The 25,579-nt window shown below is 39.7% G+C and overlaps 1 protein-coding gene across 4 annotated transcripts; it reads left to right on the forward strand.

Annotated features, from left to right (window-relative positions):
- The first annotated feature begins 3,762 nt into the window (after positions 1 to 3,762).
- On the forward strand, positions 3,763 to 24,390 carry Dnajc21 (DnaJ heat shock protein family (Hsp40) member C21). Of its 4 annotated transcripts, XM_070041015.1 has the most exons (14): positions 3,763 to 4,008; positions 6,975 to 7,068; positions 7,407 to 7,530; positions 7,820 to 7,942; positions 8,576 to 8,880; positions 9,706 to 9,857; positions 13,559 to 13,646; positions 15,758 to 15,916; positions 16,295 to 16,337; positions 20,882 to 21,054; positions 21,517 to 21,558; positions 22,118 to 22,296; positions 23,134 to 23,209; positions 23,929 to 24,017. In XM_070041015.1, coding segments are annotated over exons 1-14 (1,656 nt in total). In that variant the 5' UTR covers positions 3,763 to 3,911; the 3' UTR covers positions 23,930 to 24,017. The 4 variants fall into 4 exon arrangements, with proteins under 4 accessions (XP_069897116.1, XP_069897119.1, XP_069897117.1 ...); XM_070041016.1 differs by lacking the exon at positions 22,118 to 22,296 and having other exon boundaries at positions 3,770 to 4,008; positions 23,929 to 24,390; XM_070041018.1 differs by lacking the exons at positions 23,134 to 23,209; positions 23,929 to 24,017 and having other exon boundaries at positions 3,767 to 4,008; positions 22,107 to 22,234.
- Positions 24,391 to 25,579: the final 1,189 nt, after the last annotated feature.

Consider the following 25,579-nt stretch of genomic DNA (forward strand, 5'->3'; position numbering starts at 1 on the left):
TTGGGAATCAAATGAGTTAATATCAGTGTTGAAAGCATTTTGTAAATTATAAACATAGATTGCTTTTAAAAACTAATAGTAAATGGAAAAACATAGTTGTTAAGAAGGTTCAAAAGAATACAGTGCATTTGAATTTTTCCTTATGAGAAAGATTGCTGCTTATTTTAAGCACTGCAGCAAATTGAGTTTTAAGAGCTGACAGGTAGATGAGTAAAACTAGGTTCTGCATATGTTCTTTTTCATATGGCAATGTTTGGGTCAGAGTTTCTAGCTTGCAAAGGAAGCACTCTAGCACTTCAGCCTTAGATATATTTTTAGATAGGGTCTGGCGATTTTTGGTGGAGGCTTGTCTGGACCAAGCTACCTCTGCCTCCTATAGGCCACTGCATCCCTGTCTGAAACTTTTTTTTTTAATGAAGATACTGTACAGAGGAGTACAATTACATGGGAAAGATTTTTTTTGTGTGTGTGAAAATACCGTACAGAGGGGTTACAATGACATAATGACATGGGCAAGGTAATGAGTACATTTCTTATCAAGCATTGTTGCCTCCTCCTTTGTTTCTCCTTCCCATCCCTCCCAATCCCCCCCCCTCCAAAGTTGTAAACTTCATTTTTCAACATAATGTCTTGTACATCTCATTGTTGGAATGGGTCCACCTGTATCCCTATTTAAACAATTTGTTTTTTCCCTTCCCCTCCCCAAATTATACCAACATCAAATACAGTGAAAACAGGGGTTATACCAAGGGGGGGCATACAAAGCAACAAAGAAATCATCTTATAAATATGTTAGAAACAATCGCAAGAAAGAAAAAACATTTGAATCCTTATGACACTTCTTTGACATCACATTATTTTCCTGTTTTATCAGTAGCATGTTTACTAAACTACACAACATTGTGCTTCATACCATAGTTAAATAGTAAATATCGTACTTTTGATAATAGAGGTTTTTTTTTGTTCTTGCCTAACATACATAAGTGCTTATGTTGTATTTCTATATATAAATTTATTTCACAATATTTGTGGTTTTTTAGAAGTGAAGCTCAGGTTAAGAGTTTTAATCATTAAGGTTTTTTGATTGCATGTAAGGTACAGAATTGGACCTTACCAGAGATTAGAGTATTGGTTGTCCTATACTTTTGCCAATGGGTGACATACAAGTAATTGCAAAAAATAAATTTAGTGCTTTGATTCAGAATTAGCTTTTTATGGCTACAGTAATCCTGTTTTTCTGATTTTTTTATAAAAGGTATTTCATACTGTAATAGGATTCTAAAATATCGTTCGTAGTTTATTTAAATTTTATTGTTTTTAAAATATTTAGAGAAGTATCAGTCAATGGAAGACTTTAGTTAGACTTTACCTAGCTGTATGTTTAATTATGCTACTTCTTTTGAAGTACTCTTAAAAGTTATGCAACTAATTTTGTCAGGTTCAACTGAAATACCTGTATAGCTAAAAGTAGTATGCCTAATTAAGGTCAAATCTAATTAAAATGCAAAAAAAAGATGTTTGGATGTTCAGGTAGTTGAATACAGGCTTGGAAGAACATGAGCCTATACAGGATTTGTTTTTAAATACCATGTTAGAAGTTAATTGTAGGTTAAAAACATATTGGATCACAAAGTTCAGTTTTGAAGTAATGACACAAAGAATACTCAGTGTGTTCTGGAGTTTTGATACGATTTTCAGTTTGACAATTTTTATTTATTTATTTATTTTTGCTGGTCATGGGGCCTGAACTCTGGGACTGGGCTCTGTCCCTCAGCTCTTCAGCTCAAGGCTAGCTCTCTACCACTGGAGCCACAGCACCAATCCTGGCTGAGGAATTGAACCCAGGGCCTCATGCATGCAAGGCAAGCGCTCTACCGCTGAGCCACCTTTCCAGCCCATCAGTTTGACAATTTTGAATTTACCAGTTGCCATGTAGAGGCTTGGTGCCGGTGGCTCACATTTGTAATCCTAGCTATTCAGGAGGCTGAAATGTAAGAATTGCAGTTCAGAGCCAGCCAGGGCAGTAAAGTCTGTGAGACTCTTACCTCCAAATAACCACTAAAACGCCAGAAATGAGCTATGGCTCAAGTGGTAGAGCACATATGAGTGTAAGAGCTTAGGGAAAGCACCTAGGTCCTGGTTTCAAGCTTCCAGATGGGCTTTTTTTGTGTCCCAAGTCTCTCTTCCCTTTCACCTTCACTAAAGGATATTTTATGAGTGGGAATTCTCTGGAATGAGTCATCTCTGAAGTCCCTATTTGGAAGTCTGTGTTTAATAAAAGTGTTTCTTTAGTCTGAACATAGTAACACAAGCCAGTACTGTGAAGGCTGGGACCAGCTTGAGTTACAGTAAAACCCTGTCTTAAAACAAAAAACTAAAAGATGTTCCTTTAGGCTGACATTTACCTCGTGTAATTGTCTTTAAATTTCAATACAGTATTATAGATACAAACAGATTCTGCTTAGGAAAAGGCATTGAGTTTGTATTTGGAAGTAAAATCCCATGTGGTTGAGGAAAAACTGCTTCCAGTTCTTTTCTCAGGAGGGGAAAGGTCTCAGGTTTCTCCCAAACTCAAAACTCCATCTCCATTGCCAACTTACCAACTGAAACAATTGTAAAATCATTTTGCACTGGCAAAGAATTTCAAAGAAGTTCTTTGGACCTTAGTATGTGGAAAAATCCACAGAAGCATATAGTTGGTTTTGATTGTGCTGGGGGCAGATATTAAATTACTTTTTTTTTGGGGGGGGGTCCAGTCGTGGGGCCTGAACTCTGGGCCTGGGCGCTGTCCCTCAGCTCTTCAGCTCAAGGCTTGCGCTCTACCACTTGAGCCACAGCGCCACTTCCGACTTTTTCCTTATGTGGCGCTGAGGAGTCGAACCCAGGGCGTCGAGCATGCAAGGCAAGCGCTCTACCACTGAGCCACCTTCCCAGCCCTTAAATTACTTTTTAAGGATTGGGTAATCTCCTTAGTCATGCATAGCTGAAAAATACTACCCATGTCTAACTGGTGCATGTAAAAATCCCACCTTACAGTGAAGTGAATTGGCGTATTTGCAGTAAAATATAGCTAGTCAGATCAAAACGGGTATTTTCCAATCCTTTTCTCAACCTAATCTCATGAAGATAGAGTACAGAAAGTTGGAATTAAAGCGTAACAGATGAGTAGAGCAGCACAATTCTGTCCACACTGTAGTAGTTTTAGGTATGCTGCTGTAGAATGTGTTGATACCGCTTGCTGAAATTGTTCATGAAATCATGGCACTGACATTTCTCGTGCATATTGGTCAAGGAGCAGCATCAGAGATTTTACTAAGTAGCAGCTGCCAGAATTGTCAAAAATCCTGCCTTAGACTAACCGATCCCTTGACAATTTGGAGACTTGAGTTGCCTCGTCCGTAAAAATGGGCGTCACTGAGACATAATTAGAGCCCCCAACCAGTTATGTTCCCAGTTGTTTCCTATCTCCACTTCAGCCCCTACGTGTGTGGCCACACAGGCTGGGCCCTTCTGTGCTCCTCACAATGAAGGCCGCCGTGACCCCGCCTCTCCGCCGGGCCACGCCTCCTCGCCGAGACCCCGCCCCTGCCTGGACTCCACCTCCCCGCCGCGCGGTCCCGCCTCCCACCCGAGCGGCTCTTCCGGGAGCCCAGCCCCCGCCCATGCGGAGCTACGGCCGTCGGCGCCGCCCCCTTCGCGCGCCAGCTTGCCGCAGCCCGCGTTGCCCGCCGCCGCGCGCCGCCTCTGCCCCGCGCCGCCGCCGCCGCCGCCGCGGCACTTGCTGGCTGGCTGGGTGCGGGCGCCGGGCTCCCGCGGGAGGAGAAGACCGGCAGCGCCGCCGCTGCCCGGGCCCGGGTCTCGGTCCCGGCCCCGCCCCGGGCCCCGGCCTCAGTTTCTCGCCGGGCCCGGCGATGAAGTGTCACTACGAGGCGCTGGGGGTGCGGCGCGACGCCAGCGAGGAGGAGCTCAAGAAGGCCTATCGGAAGCTGGCCCTGAAATGGCACCCGGGTAGGTCACCACCTGCCGCCGCCGTGGGCTCGCGGGGACGCCGGGCCCGCTTCTCACCGTCCCGGCGCGGCTCCGGGAGGCCGGACGTCCCCGCCGCCCGGCCCCGCCGGCCCGGCCCGGCTCACGCGGCCCGCGACCCCCACCCCCCGACCCGCGCGCCGTCTCCCCGCTCCCTCTCGGTCCCCGGCCCGGGAAGGCCCGGTCCCGCCGGCCACCCGCCCCTCCTGCTCCGGCTCCGCGGTGACCCGAAGGCTCAGCGCCCCGCCGCCCTCCGCGGTGCCCTGGGCTCCGCGTGGGATCCCGGCCTCTGAAGCCCAGCTCGTGGCCCCTTCTGGCCGGGGCACTACTAGCACGTCGAAGTGGGGATCAGTGTTTTCGCATCGGAAGTCTGGCCAAGCAGACCTGTGCCCACTTCGCTCTAGGCACGAATCTTCAAACGAGGGCTAATTAGGGTTCTTACCTAGAGAAGTTTGTATGTTTACTTGAAAGTGTGCTTCTTTCAGATGTTTTATTCCATCTTAACAATCTGAAGCAATCTCTTCGTCCAGACCGGGGACCTAAGTCAGTTGTTTGAGGCTGTTAATAAGAGTCTTAAATATTTTTGAGGTTTCTAATAAGCTTTTTATCTTAGCGTGAATTAGTAAACACGTGGTCAGTGCATATGCAAGTTATTATGTAGTAGTACACGAATGTACTACTGTGTAAATCCTGAATTGTGAAAACAGGAAGTTCGAAGTCTTGTTGGGAAAACATGCTTTATGCGGGCACACACCGAGTTAACTATGAGTGCAAACAAAGTAGCACGACACACCTAATTGGTAGTTGGGTTAATAGAACAACTAGTAAATGTTCCAGAAATCTGGGAATAAATACAGTTGCCACCGTATACAGGGAGATGCTGAGACATCTTATCCACTGAGGAAGCACATAGGCATTGCATCTTTGTGTTCCTCCCCTGACTGTGTGTGTGTGTGTGTCAATAATGGAGAGTCCTGATGTAAAAAAAAAAAAGATTTCAAGATAGGGTACTGTGAGGGTAACTGAGTGGCTTGAAGAGAGCTGGAGCTAGAGTCAAGAGAGAGGTCACAGTGGTCAGGTAAGGGTACAACAGCCTCTGGGACAAGAGGAGGGGAAAGTCTCCTGGGAGAGATGATACAAAGGTAAAATTATCAGATTTGATAATTAATTGGAAACTGATTTACAGAAGTAGTATGTATATGTTACCAAAATACTGACTTTGAAGCAAACCTGCTAGGATCTAAGTGTAAATAAGTTCTGTACTATTCATATAGTATCCTAAATATCTTTTGTATAATTCTCCCGAAAGACATGATTTTCCTATGCTTTCCTTGCTGGCTCATTGGGTCTGTCACTGCACAGCATTCTGTGTTTAGGACATTCATTAGATATTTCTTGGGCAAATCAATGTTGCTTCAGAGAATAATTTTGCCCATCATTTAGAAAGGCTGTCTGTCATGGTATTAGGATAAAAAGAAAGAAAGGAATTAGCTTTATTCCCTTTATGGAGGAATGGTAGATTAACAGTCCTGCCTAGTGAGAGCACTCCTAGTGGAGATAGGATTTCCATAATTTACTTAGTGACTATTCTCATGTGAACCAAGGCAAGAAAGTCCCTGTGCTGGTGGCATGTAGAGAGAGAGGGAAATTGGCAGCTTTACTTGGGCTATTTGAGAAAAAATACAAGGCTCTAATGGACCTTGCACTCACTTTGGCCTAGAGTTGTATATGGATGAGCGAGAAGGAGAAGGGGTCTAGGAAGTGCATCTCTGAAGAAGTGATATCTAGGTGGGACACCTAAGTGGAAAATGGGAGTGGAAGCAGGCAGGAGAAAAGGTGAGGAAGCGGTGAGAATGGCCAGTCTTGAAGGTTGTGGTAATGTGGAGTGGGATTTTATCCTAAGTGCCTTGGGACCAGAGGAATGATAGTTTCTGGCTGTGGTGAGAAAAGGCACTGGAGGTGGCAAGAGTGGACAGGAGGAGATCAAGGAACCTTTAAGCCACCAAACTGGAGGAAGTGCTGTGTCAGGTGCCAATTTTCTTGTGAGTCAGGTTGTAGTTCAAAGGCACGTGCAACAGAAGAGGATGGTACAGGAAGAAAGAAAGCATACCAATTTACCAATCCAACTCCAGCTTACCACAGCCTTTAAGACTGGCTTCTGTTAACATAGCCATACTTACTCACCTCTTCCCCATGACTTTTCTGAGTCCGAGGCTCATACTATTTCCCAGGCACATGCTGGCTTCACCACCCCACCTGCCAAGAGAGTGCTGTGATAAGCAGAGCCAAGAGGCCAAAAGTGGTGTTTACATAGAGCCAAGGCTGGGGCTTAAAAGGTACAATTCCTGAAACTCCCCAGAAGGCACTTAACTGAGAGAAAAGCACAAGGAATAGTGCAAGAAAGGATGCCTGTTACACTTCAGAAACTGGGATTGCCATAATTGTGACTGGCGTGGCAAAATGTCAACTCTCCTTTTTTTTTTTTTTTAAATTTCTTGCTTAACTTACTACACTTATGCTTTTAGATAACAATTCAATATAGTCAACTAGTTAGGCAACATTAAAAGGTGAATTTAAAATAAAGTGACATTGAAAAAGATTATTAAAACAACTAAAGCTCTTGGTCAGGCATGGTGGTATGTGCTTTGTCTTTCTGGCAGAAGAGTCAAAAGTTAGTTGTCAGCTACATAGTATGTTCGAGGCCAGCCTTGGTTATATAGTCAGTCAATCTCAAAAAGCAAAACAAAATAAAATTTTCAAAAAGGAGAGAGAGGTAGGTAGTCAGACAGAGAGAGAGAGAGAGAGAGAGAGAGAGTAGACCTTATTTTCAAATAGTATATTCCTATATCTATGTTTAAAAGTTTCAGCTAAAAAGTTTTAGATGTTAATGAAAAAAGGGTAGAAACGACAGTGGGCATAACTAAATTTCAATGACTTTCCTTGAACAGATAAAAATCTGGATAATGCTGAAGAAGCTGCTGAACAATTTAAATTAATCCAAGCAGCATATGACGTGTTGAGTGATCCTCAGGAAAGAGCATGGTGAGCATTGTGTGGCTTCTCATCCTGTTTATAGTCAACATAGTATTGTTTTTAAAAAATTAAACACTATTGTGTGTTCTGATGCATCTGTCACCTTTCGTGTATAAAATGTATTACGTCAATGGAAGGAACTTAACAGATGGTTATTCCAACAGTCTAGTTTTGCAGATGATAAAAGAGAGATTGGTGATAGTACATTGTTTTAATTTTGATAATTCACATGATTCCTCATTAAATTGTTCAGTTGTAGATTGAACACACTGAATGTCCACTAGTGTTTTGACATTTATTCAGCTTTCACCAGTGGGCCCTTTTTATTTTATTTTTTTACTTTGTAGGTATGATAATCACAGAGAGGCCTTACTTAAAGGAGGGATTGATGGAGAATATCAAGATGACAGCTTAGATTTGCTTCACTATTTCACTGTTACCTGTTACTCTGGTTATGGAGACGATAAAAAGGTAAGATAGGTGACCTCTTTGTTTCTTATCAAGCAGGTAGGAAAAACCCATATACAAAGTGAACTCTTAAAATTGCTCACTAGTAAAAAGTGAAAGAGCGTTCATTTTGAAAAAAGAAAATGCATTGCTGTCATTTAAACCGTCTGCACATTAGACCCTGCCACATTAGAAACATACAGTGACCAGACCTGCATCCTGTAATTCTTCATTATGAAGGTTTTTCATCTTATATTCTACTCTGTGATTAGACTAAAAAAGTATTAGAGCATGTGTTTCTGATTTTTTTTAGGGCTTTTATGCAGTCTACCGAAATGTTTTTGAAATGATTGCAAAAGAAGAAATAGAATCTGTGTTAGAGGAGGATATTCAAGATTTCCCAACTTTTGGATACTCCCATAGTGACTATGATACGGTAAATGAAAAGTACATTGTATCTTATCATTAGTGTTTGTATGGTGCCCTTCCCCCATTTCTGATTTTAAAAAGAAATGAATTCTAGTCTTGTCCTATGATCTCTCCTCCTGAGAAGGAACAAGCAGCTCTCTCTTCTTTCCCTTTCTTTCTGTTTTTGTTTATGGAGCATAATCTAATTCTGTGTTAAGTAAGACTGTTTTCTTCTTTTTGGGGGGGGGGGGGTAGGGTCCAGTCGTGGGGCCTGAACTCTAGGCCTGGGCGCTGCCCCTGAGCTCTTCAGCTCAAGGCTAGCACTCTACCACTTTAGCCACAGCGCCACTTCCAGCTTTTTTCTTTTTGTTTATGTGGGGCTGAGGAATCGAACCCAGGGCCTCATGCATGCAAGGCAAGCACTCTACCACTGAGCCACCTTCCCAGCCCCGACTGTTTTCTTCTTTAATGTGCTCAGCGACATAGTGCTTGCCCAGCATGCATGAATCACTGGGTTTGATTCCTAGTCCCAAATAAGAAAATAAAGAATAAAGTTTTACATGAGAAAAAGCAACAAGATGTTTTGCATCATTAACATTTGCACCCTTTCTAAAAAGATGTAAGTGAAAAACAATATTTGACCAATTATCTCCGTCACTAGGTAGTCCATCCTTTCTACGCTTATTGGCAGAGTTTCTGCACTCAAAAGAATTTTGCTTGGAAGGAAGAATATGATACACGGCAAGCTTCAAACCGTTGGGAAAAAAGAGCCATGGAAAAAGAAAACAAAAAGATTCGAGACAAAGCAAGAAAAGAGAAGAACGAGCTTGTGCGCCAGCTGGTAGCTTTCATTCGTAAAAGAGACAAAAGAGTGCAGGCACATCGGAAGTTGGTGGAAGAGCAGAATGCAGAGAAGGCCAGAAAGGCTGAGGAGATGAGGCGGCAGCAGAAGCTGAAGCAGGCCAAGTATGTGATCTGTGGCTGACTTCTTTGTCCGGTGCAGGTCAGGGTCAGAGGGAACAGCAGTAGTGGTACCTGACATGGTGTTTTCATATGGTGATCAGTCATCTTGGCCTCATCTTTTTCTTTGGTAAAGCCTGGCATTTGGTAGTGTTTTGCACCTGTTATGTACAGATTTTTATTTATTTATTTATTTTTTTTTTTATACTGGAGATCCTTTAACCATTCTCACAAAATTGAATGGTAACTAATGTCAATTGAATCTCTCTGTAAGGCACTCTATTCTAAGTGTTATAATGATTCTGTGGAATAACATCTGGTCTGTTTTTATCCTCTGTCTTGTGAGGAAGGGAGGCAGGCCAGCCCCAGCCACATAGCTGGTGAAGCAGTACCAGCAGTGGGGCCCAAGTCTACTCCCGGGCCCTGCTTTTTATCTGCTATGCAGTCTGCCTCTTGGTTGGTACTGTGAAACACTCAGTTCATTTCAATTGCTTTATAGTTTTGTGGTTAAGAGCATGAAAACCATTCAGAATATCATAGCATTCTTGCATACATTTCTTTAAGTTATTCCTTTATACTTAGATCATGATTTCCTCAAAGACTTTGGATAAGTTGCTTAGTTTCACAATTCATTGCTTTGAGGACAGTACCCACCAACAGCCCAGGTGACAGGCTTCAATGACTTTGCCCCAACTTTTAACTAAACAAGAAGCTGCTTAGGGGTAGTTCTAAGCCTAAAAAAGAAAAAAGAAGCACATTCTAAGCCTAGAAGGGAAAAAAGAAGCACACAGACATAATACCTAAGAACATGAGATGGTGCTGTGTGTCTAGGCTGGCAGAGCAGTACCGAGAGCAGAGCTGGATGACCATGGCGAATTTGGAGAAGGAGCTCCAGGAGATGGAAGCACGGTATGAAAAGGAGTTTGGAGATGGATCAGATGAAAATGAAGTGGAGCAACAGGAAACCAAAGACACACAGGATGGTAATTTCTCTTGAAGTATTAAGAAATTGTGGCAAATAAGTATAATTGTGCATTAGGATATGCACTCAGATACCCTAAGGACCCAGGTATAAGAGGACAGGGACAGGGAGAGCAAAAATCAATAAAATGTAGAGAACATCGAGTTCCAGCCTACTGGACATATCAGAGATTTTATGTTTTCTGTGAGAAGCTGGAAATCTGAGTTTTTATGCCACATACAAACTTTTAAGTGTGGCAGATAATTTAAAATGATACTTATAACCAGGCGCTGGTAGCTCACACCTGTAATCCTAGCTACTCAGGGGGCTGAAATCTGAGGATCACAGTTTAAAGCCAGCCCAGGCAGGAAAGTCCACGAGACTCTTATCTCCAATAAACCAACAGAAACCCAGAAGTGGCAGTTAGCTCAAGTGGTCGAGTGTTAGCCTTGAGCTGAAGAGCGCAGGGACAGTGCCCTGGCCCAGAGTTCAAGCCACACGACTGACAAAAAAAAAGAAAAAAAAGATATAGGCCTTACAGAGGCATTCTATGTCTAAATTTAGCGTTGTGTGTCTAAATTTAACATTCTATAACTAAACTAGTTCAGATAGTTTGATTAGCAGATCTATCTGCCTATGGTGCTTCTGGCTGATGTGCTGTTAAAGAAAATACATTTGGCTTGGTGCCAATGGCTCATGCCTTTAATCCTAGCTACTCAGGAGAATGAGATTTGAGGATTGCTGTTTGAAGCTATCTCAGGCAGGAAAGTCTGTGAGACTCTTACCTCCAGTAAACTACCAAAAAACCCAGAAGAAACATTGTGACTCAAGTGGTGGAGAGCCCCTTTGAGCAAAAGGAGCTCATGGACAGCACCCAGACCCAGAGTTCAAGCCCCAGAACCCACACAGAGAAAATACATTTAAACAGTGGTTCATAGTTTAATACTAGCTGTTTCAGAGAAGCTGTCATTATTTAGGAGTCTTAGGAGTAAGTCATCCTCACTTCTGACTTCATGGAGAGGGGCTTCATGGTGTTTTTTACTCTATTTTTTTTTTGTGTTTTTGTTTTTTTCTGACTAATCATTAAAGGCAAGTGACTACCTTAAAAGTTGAGGCAAGCTGGGCATCGGTGGCTCACACCTGTAATCCTAGATACTCAGGAGGCTGAGGTCTGAGGATCACAGTTCAAATACTTACCTCCAATTAACCTCCAGAATACCGGAAATGGCACTGTGGCTCAAGTGGTAGAGTGCTGTCCTGAGCTGAAGAGCTCAGGGACTGAGTCCAAGCTCCACAACTGGGGGGGGGGGGGGGGGTGTTGCTGAGGCACAGGTATTTTTGAGATTTGTCAGATTAGCTAGCCTCTTTCATAAATAAAACTGAGTGACCTAGACATTGTTTATGTTTTATTTACTTATAAATGTAGTTTTTCAGACTAATAACTCAAATGATAAAAAACAGGCTTTTTGTTTGTTGAAGATGCTTTGTTAATGAATTATGTAATGTAATTGAAGTGGCCCCTCAATTGCAGTTTTTATTTAATAACTCACACCCAAGATCTTGCTTCATCCTTATATAGTACTTCTGAAATGTAGATTGTGTTGATGGAATTAGCTCCATTTTACTGAAGAGTCTGAGCATCACTAGGGTTTGAACTCAGGCTCACAGTTGATAGGCAAGCACCCTACCACTTTGGTCATGCCCCCTTTTTTTCTCTTTATTTTTTAGATAGGAGCTGGCACTTTTGCTTGAGGCCCACCTATGTTTCCTATATAACTGGGATCACAGGCATGTACCACTACACGCAGCTGATTTGTTGAAATATGATTTTGACTTTGCCTTTGCTGGTCTCAAACTCGGATCCTTTTGATATCTGAGCAGCTGAGTTTGCAGAAGTGAACTATGTGCCTGTTTTGAGCTCCAGATTTTTTACTTCAAGTCTACCATTGGTTAATGGTTATGTCATGTAAATGATATGTTGAAAATATCTCATTGGAAAGTACTGAATGTAGTAGTCTTCCTGTTCTTGTTTTTTCCTTAGTTTTAGGAACTCCAGAGCAATGCATTCTGAGACCATTAAATGGAAAATTATGTAACTCCTAAGTTTTAAATTGTGCTTTGGTTGTTGTAGGCTGAGCATACCAAGTAGTTTGTCTTCCTCCACTTAGAATGTGAATTCAGTGTATCGTGACAAGTGCTGCATCTTGTTAGCTGGTTTCCCTTATTTAATAATGCCTCTTATGCTCAGGAAGTTTTAGCAGTGCTGGCAATTTTGGTTATTCCTGAGAGAAGCCAGGAAGTAGTTTCTTTAAATGGAAAGCTGTGCTAAGATGACTAAAATATCTAATAAGAAGGAATCGAACATGAAATCATGAAGAAGGACAAAAAGGATATCCATGCTGTTTTTTTTTTTTTTTTTTGGTTGTTGGTGGTGAGGCTTGAACTCTGGGCCTGGGTGCTGTCCTTCAGCTCTTCAGCTCAAAGCGAGTGCTCTACTACTTGAGCCACAGCATCACTTCCAGTGTTCTGGTGGCTTATTGGAGATAAGAGCTTCACAGACTTTTCTGCCTAGGCTGGCTTTGAACCTCCATCCTCAGATCTCAGCCTCCTGAGTAGCTAGGATTACAGGCATGAGCCACCAGTTCCTGGTTCCATGCTGGTTTTGTGTCAGACTTCAGTGACAAAGCTGTGGCCATAGTTCAAGTGCTTAGTGACCATGAATTGGGTGATAGGTGCTGTGCTGTTCAGGCTTTAGGCATCTGTCTGGCTCCCTGAAAGGTGCTGGAGTAAGCACTAATATGTTTTGATCATTGAGAATGTTCGAACATTGCTTAAAAAGAACCAAATGTGGAATATAAAAAAACTTCACCTTTAAGTCTTTATTGATGTACTAATAAGTCACAAATGGCATTCAGTTTACCTGTTTATTTCTTAGCTAGTAGAATCCAGATTGTTGGTACACAGAATTCCGTTTGTCCTGTTTAATCACTTGAATTTTGTGGAGTATAATGATAGTAATTGTTCACTATAATAAAGCCTAATAAAGATAGTGTTAAATGTTCTGTGTAATACACTATTTTATAACCTGTCCAGTAAGATGTGATGTTGTGAGTTAAGTTTAAGCATGGAGAATTGGGTCACGGCTGTAAATTGTAAACATGTTTGAACCAGGTATGTAATTTTAAACTTACAAAACAAAAAACAAAAAAACAAACCTGTAATGAAAGTACTGCCTCATAATAGAACATGGCATTTGACTTTTTTTGGGGGGGGGCTCTGGTCGTGGGGCCTGAACTCTGGGCCTGGGTGCTGTCCCTCAGCTCTTCAGCTCAAGGCTAGCACTTTACCACTATAGCCACAGCACCACTTCCGGCTTTTTTCTTTTTGCTTATGTGGTGCTGAGGAATCGAACCCAGGGCCTCATGCATGCAAGGCAAGCACTCTACCACTGAGCCACCTTCCTAGCCCTGGCATTTGACTTTTTAAAAAACTTAGCTCATACTAGAATTTGAAGGAAGAGGTGATTTATTTGGATCTTCCTTATATAATATGATAATGGCTTTTTAAAAGGCCAACTCAAATCCTCATGATACTTTTTTGGTAAAGAAATATAAAACTTAGATTTCCTAATTTGACTTGAACCTTTGCTAAGAAGGTATACTTTGTTGATTTAGATTTATGTTCTGATCAAATAGGATTCTTACCATAGATTTTCTTTCACAGGAAAAGACAGTGATGAGGCTGAGGAGGCTGAGTTTTATGATGATCTCTACTGCCCAGCATGTGACAAGTCTTTTAAGACAGAAAAGGCGTAAGTTTACTTGGCCTCCCATTTGTTTTGAGGCAGGTGAACCATTTTGAAAGTCTTCAAAGAAATATGCTTGGAAGATGCTCAGTAGTGCCCATGTGTCTCATGAGGGGATTTTTTTTTGTTTAGCAGGAGGGAAGGATTTGTGCCACCAGTTAAGCCTGTTCGTTTCATTTATCCCAGTGGTCTACTGTAATGCTGCTTTTTAAATACCCATACAGTTTCAGAAAGAGATTCTGCTTGTTTTCTCAAAGAAGGAATAAGTTGCTCAGGTGAGGAGGTGAGGGCAAGTCTGAGCATCTCTCTCTGCTGCTGGCATCAGACTCACTTTGCATCATTGCTGTCCACTGAGGGTTATTGCTACCAACCTAGGGGATTTAAACATCATGCCTAGAGTTACTGAAGTGGAAACACTTCATTGTGAGGGAGCAATGATAAGAGAGAAAGACTTAAACTGGAAAGGATGGGAAGGAACATAGAAGAATCGAGAGTTGAACTGCTGTGGAAAGGAAGAAAATCACTACAGTCAGGAAGAGAGGAGAGCAAAGGATGGGAAGAGGATGTGGGAGGCAGAACTAGTTACCAGATGACCCCAAGGGAGAAATGTCAAGATAGCGGGAGAAGCGATAAGAACCAGAAGCAATGATGAGCATTGTTTCTTTTGGTTTTTAGAGGGCAATTTTGAGGTTTGAACTCAACCTTTTACATACTAGTCAAACACTCAAGCACCTGCCACCCTGTTTTGCTTTAATTATGTTGGGATAGGGTCTTAAATTTATGGCTAGACCAGACTGGACTAGGGTTCTTCTATTTAGGCTTCTTATGTAGCTGGCATTACAGGCATACACCATCTCAAGACTAGTTTTGTTTGTTGTTGTTGGTTGAAATGGAGTCTCAAAAACTACCTGGATGGGCTCTTAACTGTCCTCCACCTCCCCAGTAGCTAGGATTATAGGTATAAGCCACTGTAGTCAGCTTAAATTAGATTTTATTTGTAAATATCATACCCCAAAATCTGAAAATATGTCAGTACTCCTTTGGGAGTGTGTGGTACTATGGGTCAAACCCAAAGTCTCATGCATGGTGAGGCAGTCATTTAACACTGAGCCATAGTCCAAGCCCAAGTTCCTACTTTCTAGTTTTAACTCATGTTTTCAGCTATATATCATGAAAGGTTTTGCTTTAGTTTCCTACAGATAAATTTTAAAAAGTAGATATTACCTTAAGAGTTGTGGACCTTTTCAGAAATGTGTGTGAATTCACATTTAGAGTGGTAGGACTGAGGAGGACAGCTCTTTCTGAGAAGATGAAACTGTTGAAAAGAGTGAAAAGACAAGCGTCATGTGGTGGCTCATACCTGTTATCCCAGCTATGTGGAAGGTAGAGATAAGAGGATTGCAGTTTGAGGCCAGCCTAGACAAAAATTATGAGAAAAAGCTGAGTGTGGTATGGTATGCCTATAATCGCAGCTTGCAGAAGGCAGATAGAGGAAGCCCAAGGCATCTCGAAGGGCAAAAGCATGAGATTCTGTATGAAATATAACTAAAGCAAATAGAGATAGGTCTGTGTGGTTGAAATGGCAGGCACAAATCTGTGAGTTTAAACCCCATTACCACTAAAAAAATGTAAACCACTCCTGTTCTCATAGAGCTCACCTCACTGTTTGTGTGGGTGTTTTTTTTTAAGAGTCGGGGTCTGTGTCTTGAGATTTCCAATGATTCCTCAAAGCCTGTAGCATAACTTGGAACATTCATGTACTCAGCAAATCTTTTGTGATTAAATGGAAATTAAAGCCTTTGGAGAAGACTTTACTTTGAAGAATTGAAAAATCAAAACAAATAGACTATAGAGAGAAAAAAAGGAGTAAATAAATAAATAAGTATATATATATGTATTTATATATGTATATGAAAAGGAAATCAGTGAGGGGATTGCTGGGATCTGGGAAGAAAAATCTCCCTATGGACCCCATAACCCTCAATACTGGGGCAGTCTGGGCTCGCATGTGCTGCTCAACAAAATCACAAACATTTGGCAGTTTCTCCATCCTCGCTATATCCCTGGCTTCATAGAAATGAACCCTAGTACACCCACTCACCTGGATGTCCTTTCAGCATGAAGAACCATGAAAAGTCAAAGAAGCATCGGGAAATGGTGGCCTTGTTAAAGCAGCAGTTGGAGGAAGAGGAGGAACAATTTTCAAAACCTCAAACAGATGAAGATCTTTTGAATGCCAGTTCTGAGGAAGAAACGGATAATGCATCAAAACAGAAGTAATTCTAAATACTTCTTTTTAATACACTAGAGATTGCATTCAAGTGATATTTTACCTCAAGGAAGTTTTTAGTGTTTTCTGCATCTCTTCTAGTTAATGGCACTTTATGGAGTTAGAATGTGTAAAGACAATGTCAAATATAATTTTACAGAATATATTTTGGCTACATATAAAGTAGTTTCATATCTAGACAACTGATAGGCTAATTTTACTAACCATTTAACCATGAGTACTTTGTGAACCCATCCTAATACCTCTATGACCTGCTTCCTATTAAACATCTTAATACCTCTATGACCATAATATTTTAATTTTAATTTTCTTTTTACTTAGTCATCACAAGATATTTGATATTTTGATTTATATTTGCTCTTAGGCTTTCTAAAAAACAGAAGAAAAAGAAACATAAACCAGCACAGGTATGTTGAAAACATTTTTTCCAGTGTTTTTGTTCATTCATTATAATCTGTATTTAGGAGAAGATCTACTCCATAATTTTATATTTTTTGTAAAACTGATTGAAAAGAAATTCTAGTGGTCCCTCTTATCTTTGTAGGTATGTGATTCAGTGATTCAATTACTGTTTGAAGGTAAATGGATTAGCTGGGTCTGTACTGAAGTGTGGGTACATCTTCTGAAGATAGGCTTTTTTTTTTTTTTGGTCAGTCGTGGGTCTTGAACTCTGGACCTGGGCGCTGTCCCTGAGGTCTTCAGCTCAAAATGAGTGCTGTACTACTTGAGCCACAGGACCACTTCTGGTTTTCTCTTGATTTATTGGAGATAAGAGTCTCATGGACTTTCCTGCCCAGGCTTTGAACCACAGTCCTCAGATCTCAGCCTCCTGAGTAGCTAGGTTGCAGGTGTGAACCACCTGCACCCGGCAAGATAGGCCTTTTTAAGTCAAGATAATAATTATAGTTTAGAAATAGAAAAATTGAGATTTGTCATTTTGTAAATAGATAATGTATGTGACTTTGTCAACATCATCAAGTGAATATTGCAAAAGGAATATTTGATCAAAAATTTTGTAATAATTTGGTTATTAGGAAATGTCCTCAGGCTAGGAATGTGGCTTAGTGGTAGCATGCCTGAAGCCCTGGGTTCAATTCCTTAGTATCACATAAACAAGCTGGAAGTGGCGCTGTGGCTCAACTGGTAGAGTGCCAGCCTTGAGCAAAAGAAGCTCAAGGATAGTGCCCAGGCCTTCTGTTCAAGCCCCAGGACTGGCAAAATACAAATAGTCATACTCGAAAGTTTTAAGTAGGTAAATGTTTCATAATTGGCATTCAAAATCGATCTGTCAGAATATATTATATACCATGCTGTATAAGTGTTTTTACATATGGGAATCTTGTTGATGTCTGTGAAGCTATGAAAACACTCTTTTTTAGTAAGGACACAGTTCTACAGAGAATGGAGAGCCAGGCAAGGTGGTCTGTCTCCCTGTTATCCCAACTGTTTGTGAGGTAGAAGTAGGAGAATTATAATTTGAGGCTAGCCTTGTCAGAGTTAGCATGAGGCCTTATCTGTAAAACAAGCTACAAACAAGAGCAGTGGGGACATAACTCCAGGGCTATCATGTTTACCCACGTTCACACCTCAGTACAGGAGATTGAGAGAGAAAAGAGAATGCAATTGATTTTTGTGGTATTTTACTAAAACATAGCTATATTTATTAAAATACTGACATTTTTAAAGAAAATATGTTAAGTTTTTCATGAAATTTTAGATTTGGCTTTTTATCCAAATTGTGGTTATATATATTTGGTGGTTTTTAATCAGTTTCCTATTCCAAAAATTACATATGATTCTAGTTAATTATTTTTAAGATGATAACTTGGAACTCTTTGCCTTAGCTGTAAAACTATGTAGGAAATTACAGTTTTTCTTTTATAATTTTTGCTCCATCGTCCAAAGACCTGTAATCATTAATTTAAAACATTTTTGCTTTCATTTGTGTCAGTGTCATTAAAATAAGAATACAGAGAAATGCAGTGAGACTTCTTTTTCCCAAGCCTATCTTACCCGGGCGCGTTGGTGGTATAGTGGTGAGCATAGCTGCCTTCCAAGCCTATCTTACCTCAAATTGCAGAGGATGAGCTTCTACAAATGGCAGTAATAAGCCCATATTTTAGTATTTTCTCAATGATGAAATACCTCAAATGACTACCGTTTCCTTTCCAAAGCTATATTCCTTTATGATAACCTCGTTTGTGATTTCTGACTACATCAGATTCAAACCTGTTTTCTGTAGCACTCTTGCTATTTTCCAGGATCTCCTCCCTCCCTCCCTCCTTCCCTCCCTCCCTCACTTCCTCACTTCCTCCCTCCCTCCCTCCCTCCCTTCCTTCCTTCCTTCCTTCCTTCCTTCCCTCTCTCCTCTTTCTTTCTTTCTCTTTGAAGGAGGGTGAAGATGCGTCCTGATAGAAGAAAAAGTAAATACTGACCATTTTCACACTTTGGACTTGGAAAATTTTCAGTGTGATAAAAAAAAGTTACATCGGGGCTGGGAAGGTGGCTCAGTTGTAGAGCGCTTTCCTTGCATGCATGAGGCCCTGCGTTCGATTCCTCAGCACCACATAAGCAAAAAGAAAAAAGCTGGAAGTGGTACTGTGGCTCAAGTGGTAAAGCATTAGCCCAGAGATCAGGCCCCATGACCAGAACCCCCCCCCCCAAAAAAAAAAGTTTTATAATAAAAGGAGAACTGTGTTTAGGAGAAAATAAGTAGGTTTGAGAGGGAAAAAAAGGTGATGAGGTGAATTTTATAGGAATACAGAGTTTGTGTCTATAATGTGTATATACACATGTATATATATTTGTATATATACATTATACATAGATATGTGAGAAATAAATACTAAATAACTGTATGTGTATGAAAATAGAAAAATGAAGACGAGTCACATAAACCAATGAAAGGTTTTAAAGAAAATCTAAAAGACTTAAGTGACCATGGCAAAAAGGAAGAATTAATTGAAGTAATTTTTTAACATAGTGCACTGATTAACTCCTTCCATGTGTTATACTTGAAAGATAAAATTAACTGCAAAGGAAGTAAATCTTGAACTTTATTAAGCTGTAAGTATTGATGTGTTATTTCTGAAACTTTGTCAGAGCAAATGAATTTATGCTTTTTGGAATTAGGATGTCTGTAGGAGAAGGAAAAAATAAAACTAGATTGAGGGTAACAGAAAAGCAAATAGTTGTTTCCAGTTGGAATTTCAAGCTGTTGGTAGGAGTTCATGATCTAAAACAGCCTTTAGAAGAACACGCCTCTGGCAGTAAGCAAACTTAGCATCTGTACCTTGGTTTGGCTGCTTTCTCCTTCACAAAGGAAGCAGGGTTTACTTCTGAGAGAAACAGATGATTATAGAGCCAAGAGAGGGAAAGCAGAGGGCGAACTCAGCACAAAAAAACTAAGCGTTCAAAAACATGGAGTTTTAGGATCTGGTTTTGTGACCTTACCAGGTTGGGAAAATTTGATTAATGAAACTAATAATTGTATTAAATCTTTACATGTAGTTGGAGAAAGGAGGTCATAAAAGTCTTATTACAGGACAGTATGAGTTAGTACTAATGCAAGTGGCACAGATATTGGTGGTTAAAAAAAAACAAACCACTGTTCTGTAATCACCACTATAGTAGATGGTGCGAGCAAGAATCATAAATAAATTCCAAATCCATTGGGTGAATGGCTGTTGAAGACAGTGTAGTCTTACAGTGTTAGTCACACTCTGCACATTAGTTATTAATTTAAGAAGATAAAGGTATTTGATAGTAGGAGAATCTACCTAATCAAATAAGGTCACTGAAAAAACCTGAGAGTCATTTTCTCTCCTGATGTATTATACTGAGGGCATTGAGTTTTATACTGAGGGTCTTTAGAGTATTATTGCCACTAATCTTTAATCTGAATCTAATCATTTGTCAAAAACCATACAAAGCCAAATTATGGGACAGTCTATAAAATAATCATTAAATCAACAACATTAAAAACTAGATGAAAATAAGTATTTTAGGTTAAAAGAGATTAGAAAGATAAAACTACTAAATTCAGCGTGTAGTCTCTGATTATATCCATTGGAAGTTATAAGTAAGCAATCACTGAGACATTTGGAAGTGGGACCTTGTGTTAAATTCTGGAGTACGGTAAGGACTGTGGATCTCATGGTTTTCTTCTTAGGAGCTACATGGCAAAGACTTCGCTTCCAGGTAGTTCTAGGAAAAGATGTGTGTTCAGTGGGTGTGTGCATGCAAGAGTGCATGTCTGAAAACATGGCAAATTATTTCTCAGAACAGAGACAGATGGTTGCACTTAGTGAAAATGTTTGTCTAATTTTTTAATTTTTGTTATAAGAATACTGTACAGAGGAGTTACAAGTATATTTCTTATTAAGCATTGTTGCCTCATCCCTTCCCATACTCCTCTCCTCCTCCCACCTGATCCTCCCCTCACCCCCCACCAAAGTTGTTAAGTTCGATTTTCGACATAATGACTTGTACATCTCATTGTTGCAATGGGTCCACCAGACATATATATATATATATTTTTTTTTACTGCCTATTCGTTGTAGGTTTTTTCTGACTATAAAAGTAATAGGCACTCATTACTTATTTTGGAAATAGAAAAGTTCTACCAGTGGAGATTACTTTATGTTGAATTAAATTGTAATTGGACGGCTACTGTATTGTATTTTTTAAAGTAATCAGTATCTTTAGAAATACTAGTTTTAAGAACTTCATAAATTTCCTTCCTATATCAAACCATTTCCTTATTAATCATTTGGATTATTTCTGGTTTCTCTTGAATATCTCTAATAAACGTGTTCTTAACATACTTCTCCTTTTTATTTTGATTTCTACTAGAATGTGTGAGACATTATTGGTTTTAGTTATTTGGCACCATAAGATGTTACTACTAAATAAATTTGATTTGTAATGACATTTATGTTTTATTATCTAGAATTATGATGATAATTACAATGAAAATGGAACAGAAGAAGCAATAAAGGTTGACCCAGAAGATACTAATTTAAATGGAGACAGTGCCAAAGAAGTAGAAGGTAGTCCCCAAGAAAATGTCAGTGTAACAGAGACCATTGAACCCTGTGTTGATTTAAAAAGTGAAGCTAAAAGGCAAGTCAAAGTTGGATATTTTCTAATTAGTGAATAGTGATAATAAGTATAGCTTTTCATATGTCAAATCGAATCTCCTTCCCATGACAGGCCAAGTTTAAGTGTAAACTGTATATACAGACATACATAGATTTGCAAATATATAGCTGTGTTGGAAAGAGCATTCTAGATGAGTGTGCTCAGTTTGGCAGCATGACTATCGTCATTGTGATCCAGTTCTAGTTGTCCTTATCCTGTTCTTTATCCTTGATACTCACCTGAGTATCACCCATCATGCCCATGAGCGTCACTGCCCAAATCTTCCTGCTTCTGCTGTGTTGTCAGGGCCTTCAGCAACTTAAGATTTTCTTGCTCAGAGGAGCCCTGGTATCTTAGTGCTAGTGGTGACACTATGGGGAGATTTTCCTTTGGAGCATGTTTCATCCCTCCACTTCCTTGTTCCCATCCCCTCTGTTCCTTTAGAATGGAGAGTCATTTCTTAGTCCTTGAGGAAAGATCCAAACAGTAAGTAGTTTTAAGTTCTTGTTATCATAGGGCCACAAAAAAAGAGTGACAATAAAGTAGAAATGTGAATTGGAAACCTTGGCACTAAAGCTGCTGTGGTGGGGTGATGGGATAGACAGAGAGATAAAAGCAATTTACATAGTAGTTGCAGAACTGAAGCTTACAGTGGGCTCTAGCTGTGGGAAGAAGACGACAAGTACTCTGTTCAAAACCTTTGAAGTTCTTTGGAGAGTGAAATGTGGAAGGGAAAAGTAACATTTATTTTACTAATTATTACAAATGGGAAAGCATTCTCAGGATAAATGACTTGTCTGTCCAAGGTCAGTGGCTAGTGTGTAGAAAAGCTGGCGAAGTCCCTGTCTGCCTGACTACTTGAAGGCACCCAGAATGCTACCTCTGGGCTCAGTGTGCTGTAAAGGTCATTGGATAACTTTCTGATCATGAGAGTAAGCTAATAATAGGTATGGGTGGGTTGGAGGACTGTACCTTCCCCACATGTAGTACTCCTCAAGTATTTTTATTTGTCTTTCATGTGACTTCTCCATGAGAATTTACTTAGAAGAGAATGGAAGATCCTCAGACTTGGACAACCATTGCTTATAATTCATCTTTTTTATTTTACTAACTTCTTTACTGCTGAGGGATGGTTGGCCAGAAATAGACACATCACCCATCACCACCTAATCCTCTTCAGAACCCCAGTGAACAGCTCTTCTGCTGGGCTCTTATTCTGTAGTGGTGTGTACATTGTGGTTTTTTGAGTAGTGCTTTATTAAAAAAGTGTATGGATTGGTCAAGTGTAGGATACATGCCTATAATCCCAGTATTCAGGGCCTGAGACAGGAATTCAAAGCCAGACTGTACTACATTGTGAGACCCTGGCTCATAAACAAAACAACAAAAAATTATGCTGAGGATACAGGTAGAACAAGAGGAACCTGACTCTGCTGGCAGTGGTTTCTGATTTAAAATATCTGAAAGATATTTGTTCTTTACTTTTTAGACAGGGTCACACTATATTCCAGGCTGACATTGAACTTGTAATTGTTTTGCCTCAAACTCCTGGAGTACTGGGATTATGTAAATACATCTCCATGCTTAACAGTCAAATAATAAAATAGTAAAATTGAACAAACTTAATTTTATGAAAAATGCTTTGGGACTTCTTTTCTCCTTGAACTGTTGACATGTTTGCCAAAGATTAGAGCAAATTCAAGAATATTTTGAGTCAACCATACTTACGGTCGCAGATTGTAATTTGGTATTGGATGTGGAGATGATATGGCTCAATAAAAGGAGTATCAAGTATTTGATACTTGATATTTGTTTAGATATACTTTTTGTGGGTGTTGTTTTAGATTTTATTTCAGCTGTTTTAAGAAAATTTTCTAAATTTTATGCCCTTTGTTTTTTAATTTGGTATCAAGTTGCTTTTTAAAGTTGTTCATTTGAAATGTGAAGCTTAATTAACTTAGTCATCAAAACTAATGAAATAGCTTTAAAATAACTCTTTTTGGTGTTTTTTAAAGAAGACAATTAAAAAAGAGAACATCATTTTTACATTATATTTTCCAGTGTTCCTAAACTCAAAGGAAAGAAAACCAAAGATACGAAAAAATCTATCAAAGTATCTTCTGAACCACAAACAGTGGTAGGTCAAAATCATAATGACTTTTCTTTTGTATACCTTCCTTAAGCAGTAACAATGTCCTAAAGATGTAAATGTGCACTGCCTGAGGCCTTCCCAGAGAAAGCCCAGCATCATGATAAATGTGCTAGTTACTTTTTTTTTTTAAGTAAAAAAAAAACACCTTTGTACTGAGTGCCAGTGGCTTATACCTGTTAATCCTAGCTCCTCAGGAGTCTGAGATCTGAGCGTGGTGATTCAGTGCCAGCCCAGGCAGGAAAGTCTGTGAGACTCTTAACTCTAATTAAATTACAGAAAAGAAAAAAAAAAAAAAAGTGGTGCTATGGCTCCAGTGAGTGAGTGTTAACTTTGAACAAAAGGAGCTCAGGTCTGACGGCCCAGGACAAGAGTTCAAAAAACAAAGCACATTGGAAATACTGGGTAGTAAAATGGTTGCTATTCTGTTTTCCCTGCACACTCTTAAAGCCTTAGTGATAAGAATTATTTGTATCATCTTCTAAAGATTAATTGTGCAGCAGTCCATATGGTACATGCCATTGAAAGTCTTAGGATCTTTAGAACTGATAGGTTGGTGATGGGAGTTTTAACTTGTAAGAACATATACTCTTATTGTCTTGGTAGCTATTTTGCATTTTTGGGGGGGTTATAATTTTGACATTAAAATGTAAGACACTGTTCTCAGATTGTATCACTTACTTTATTTGATATTTTTTCCCTTTCAGAGTGATGTTCTTATCAGCTGTACAGCCTGCCATAGTGAATTTCCATCTCGGAATAAACTCTTTGATCATCTAAAGGCTACTGGTCATGCAAGAGCACCTACATCATCATCATCATCATCTTTAAACAGCGTAACAAGTAGTCGAAGCAAGAAAGAAAAACGTAAAATCAGATAGAAATTCTGTCAGCACTTTTTTTTAATTGTCTCTAATTTTGAAACCAAAAACAACTGAAATCACCTAAAGAGTTAAAATTTCAATTTATCGCATTGTGGAAAGATTATTTTTTATCTTGTAAAAACATTGTTTGGTTTAATATATATTTTTTAAACATTTCACTAGTGATTGAATTCTACTTTTGCCATCTGAATTGACTTGAGTGTCTCTAAACAGGTAAATATTGTAAAATGTGTGTCTTCTCATAGACCCAAATGTACAGGGAGAATTAAATTATTTTAACACATATACCCTTTTCTGCTTTATTTTATGAATTTCGCACTAAATATTTTTATTTAATGCCTTTTATATTTGTTTCATAATTTCTCAGAAATTCAGATCTTGCTTGCTCTAACTTTGTTTTCTGAAATAATCCAAACAATGAAGTAGTTTGGAGGGAAATCAGTGAATAAATTGATTCTGTAGTATATTTTTAAAAAGTACTATCATATATATTAAAAAAATATTTTTTCCAGCTATGCTGGAAGCTAACTTGAACTTCAGTGATTCTTAGTTATCTTAGAAAGCTGAGTGCTTTTGTACAGTTAATTACTTTGCCATTAAAATTAGTCAGGGGGCCTCAGTGTTGATGTCCATTTTGATCCTGGATACCTTCTAAAATTAGAAAAAGCTCAAATTATCCATTACACTATAAGCCATTTGATTTTAGAGGAAATTTCTAACCATTTCTGAAGATGAGAATGTCATGGAAATGTAGTTGTGAGACAAAGTGGTATAGTTGTCTTGGTATTTTTCCGATTTAATGAGAATTCATACGCTGCTGAGGCCAGCTTGTAATGGTTGCCTCAGTATATTATAAAGCAGACTTCCCAACTGTCCTGTCCAATAGTGGAATTGATCTTTGTGATGTGTACTGAGCTCTCCCTGTCTAGCCAAGTGCACCAATCTGGCTAGTCCTTTAAAATCAAAACCTTCTAGAAGGGTGCCTATGCTGTTGAAAGGGTACCCAAGTGACAGCAGTAGCTGTGACTACTAGATTGTCTACCTCTAGTACTAAAGAAGCCCTGAATCAATGCCCTTTTCGTGGCTCTCCTGCTCATGCATCTCTGTGACACTCAGTCCCTCTGAATTATTGACAGCTGTGCTAGCTTTTCATCACTGATATGTCTTAAGATAAAAGGAGATGTTTGTTTTGGTTTGTGGTTAGTGGATTTTCTGTCCACTGTTGCTTGGCTCTATTTTGGGTGGGCTTTGGCAAGGCAGAACATCATGGTGGGAGTGTGTGGAGCAAGGCTACTCACCTGATTATGGCTGGGAGGCAAAAGAAAGGAGGTGGGAACAGTGACCTAGCTTTCTCCCATGAGGCCCCACCTAAAGTTTCCACCATCTCCAGGTAGCACCACAGGCTTGTCATCAAACCTTAACACATGTAGCTTGTAGGGATTATTTCAGATTCAAACTGTAACAGCAACACTTT

This window comes from Dipodomys merriami, unplaced genomic scaffold (genome assembly GCF_024711535.1).
Source record: "Dipodomys merriami isolate MVZ:Mamm:240054 unplaced genomic scaffold, mDipMer1.0.p SCAF_30, whole genome shotgun sequence".
Classification (NCBI taxonomy): domain Eukaryota; kingdom Metazoa; phylum Chordata; class Mammalia; order Rodentia; family Heteromyidae; genus Dipodomys; species Dipodomys merriami.

Excerpts from the sequence above, each read along its gene's own strand:
- Dnajc21 (XM_070041015.1), top strand. The coding sequence starts at position 3,912 with ATGAAGTGTCACTACGAGGCGCTGGGGGTGCGGCGCGACGCCAGCGAG. Across the intron at positions 7,069-7,406 it reads GATCCTCAGGAAAGAGCATG|GTATGATAATCACAGAGAGG; the intron begins GTGAGCATTGTG and ends TTTACTTTGTAG. Across the intron at positions 7,943-8,575 it reads CCCATAGTGACTATGATACG|GTAGTCCATCCTTTCTACGC; the intron begins GTAAATGAAAAG and ends CTCCGTCACTAG.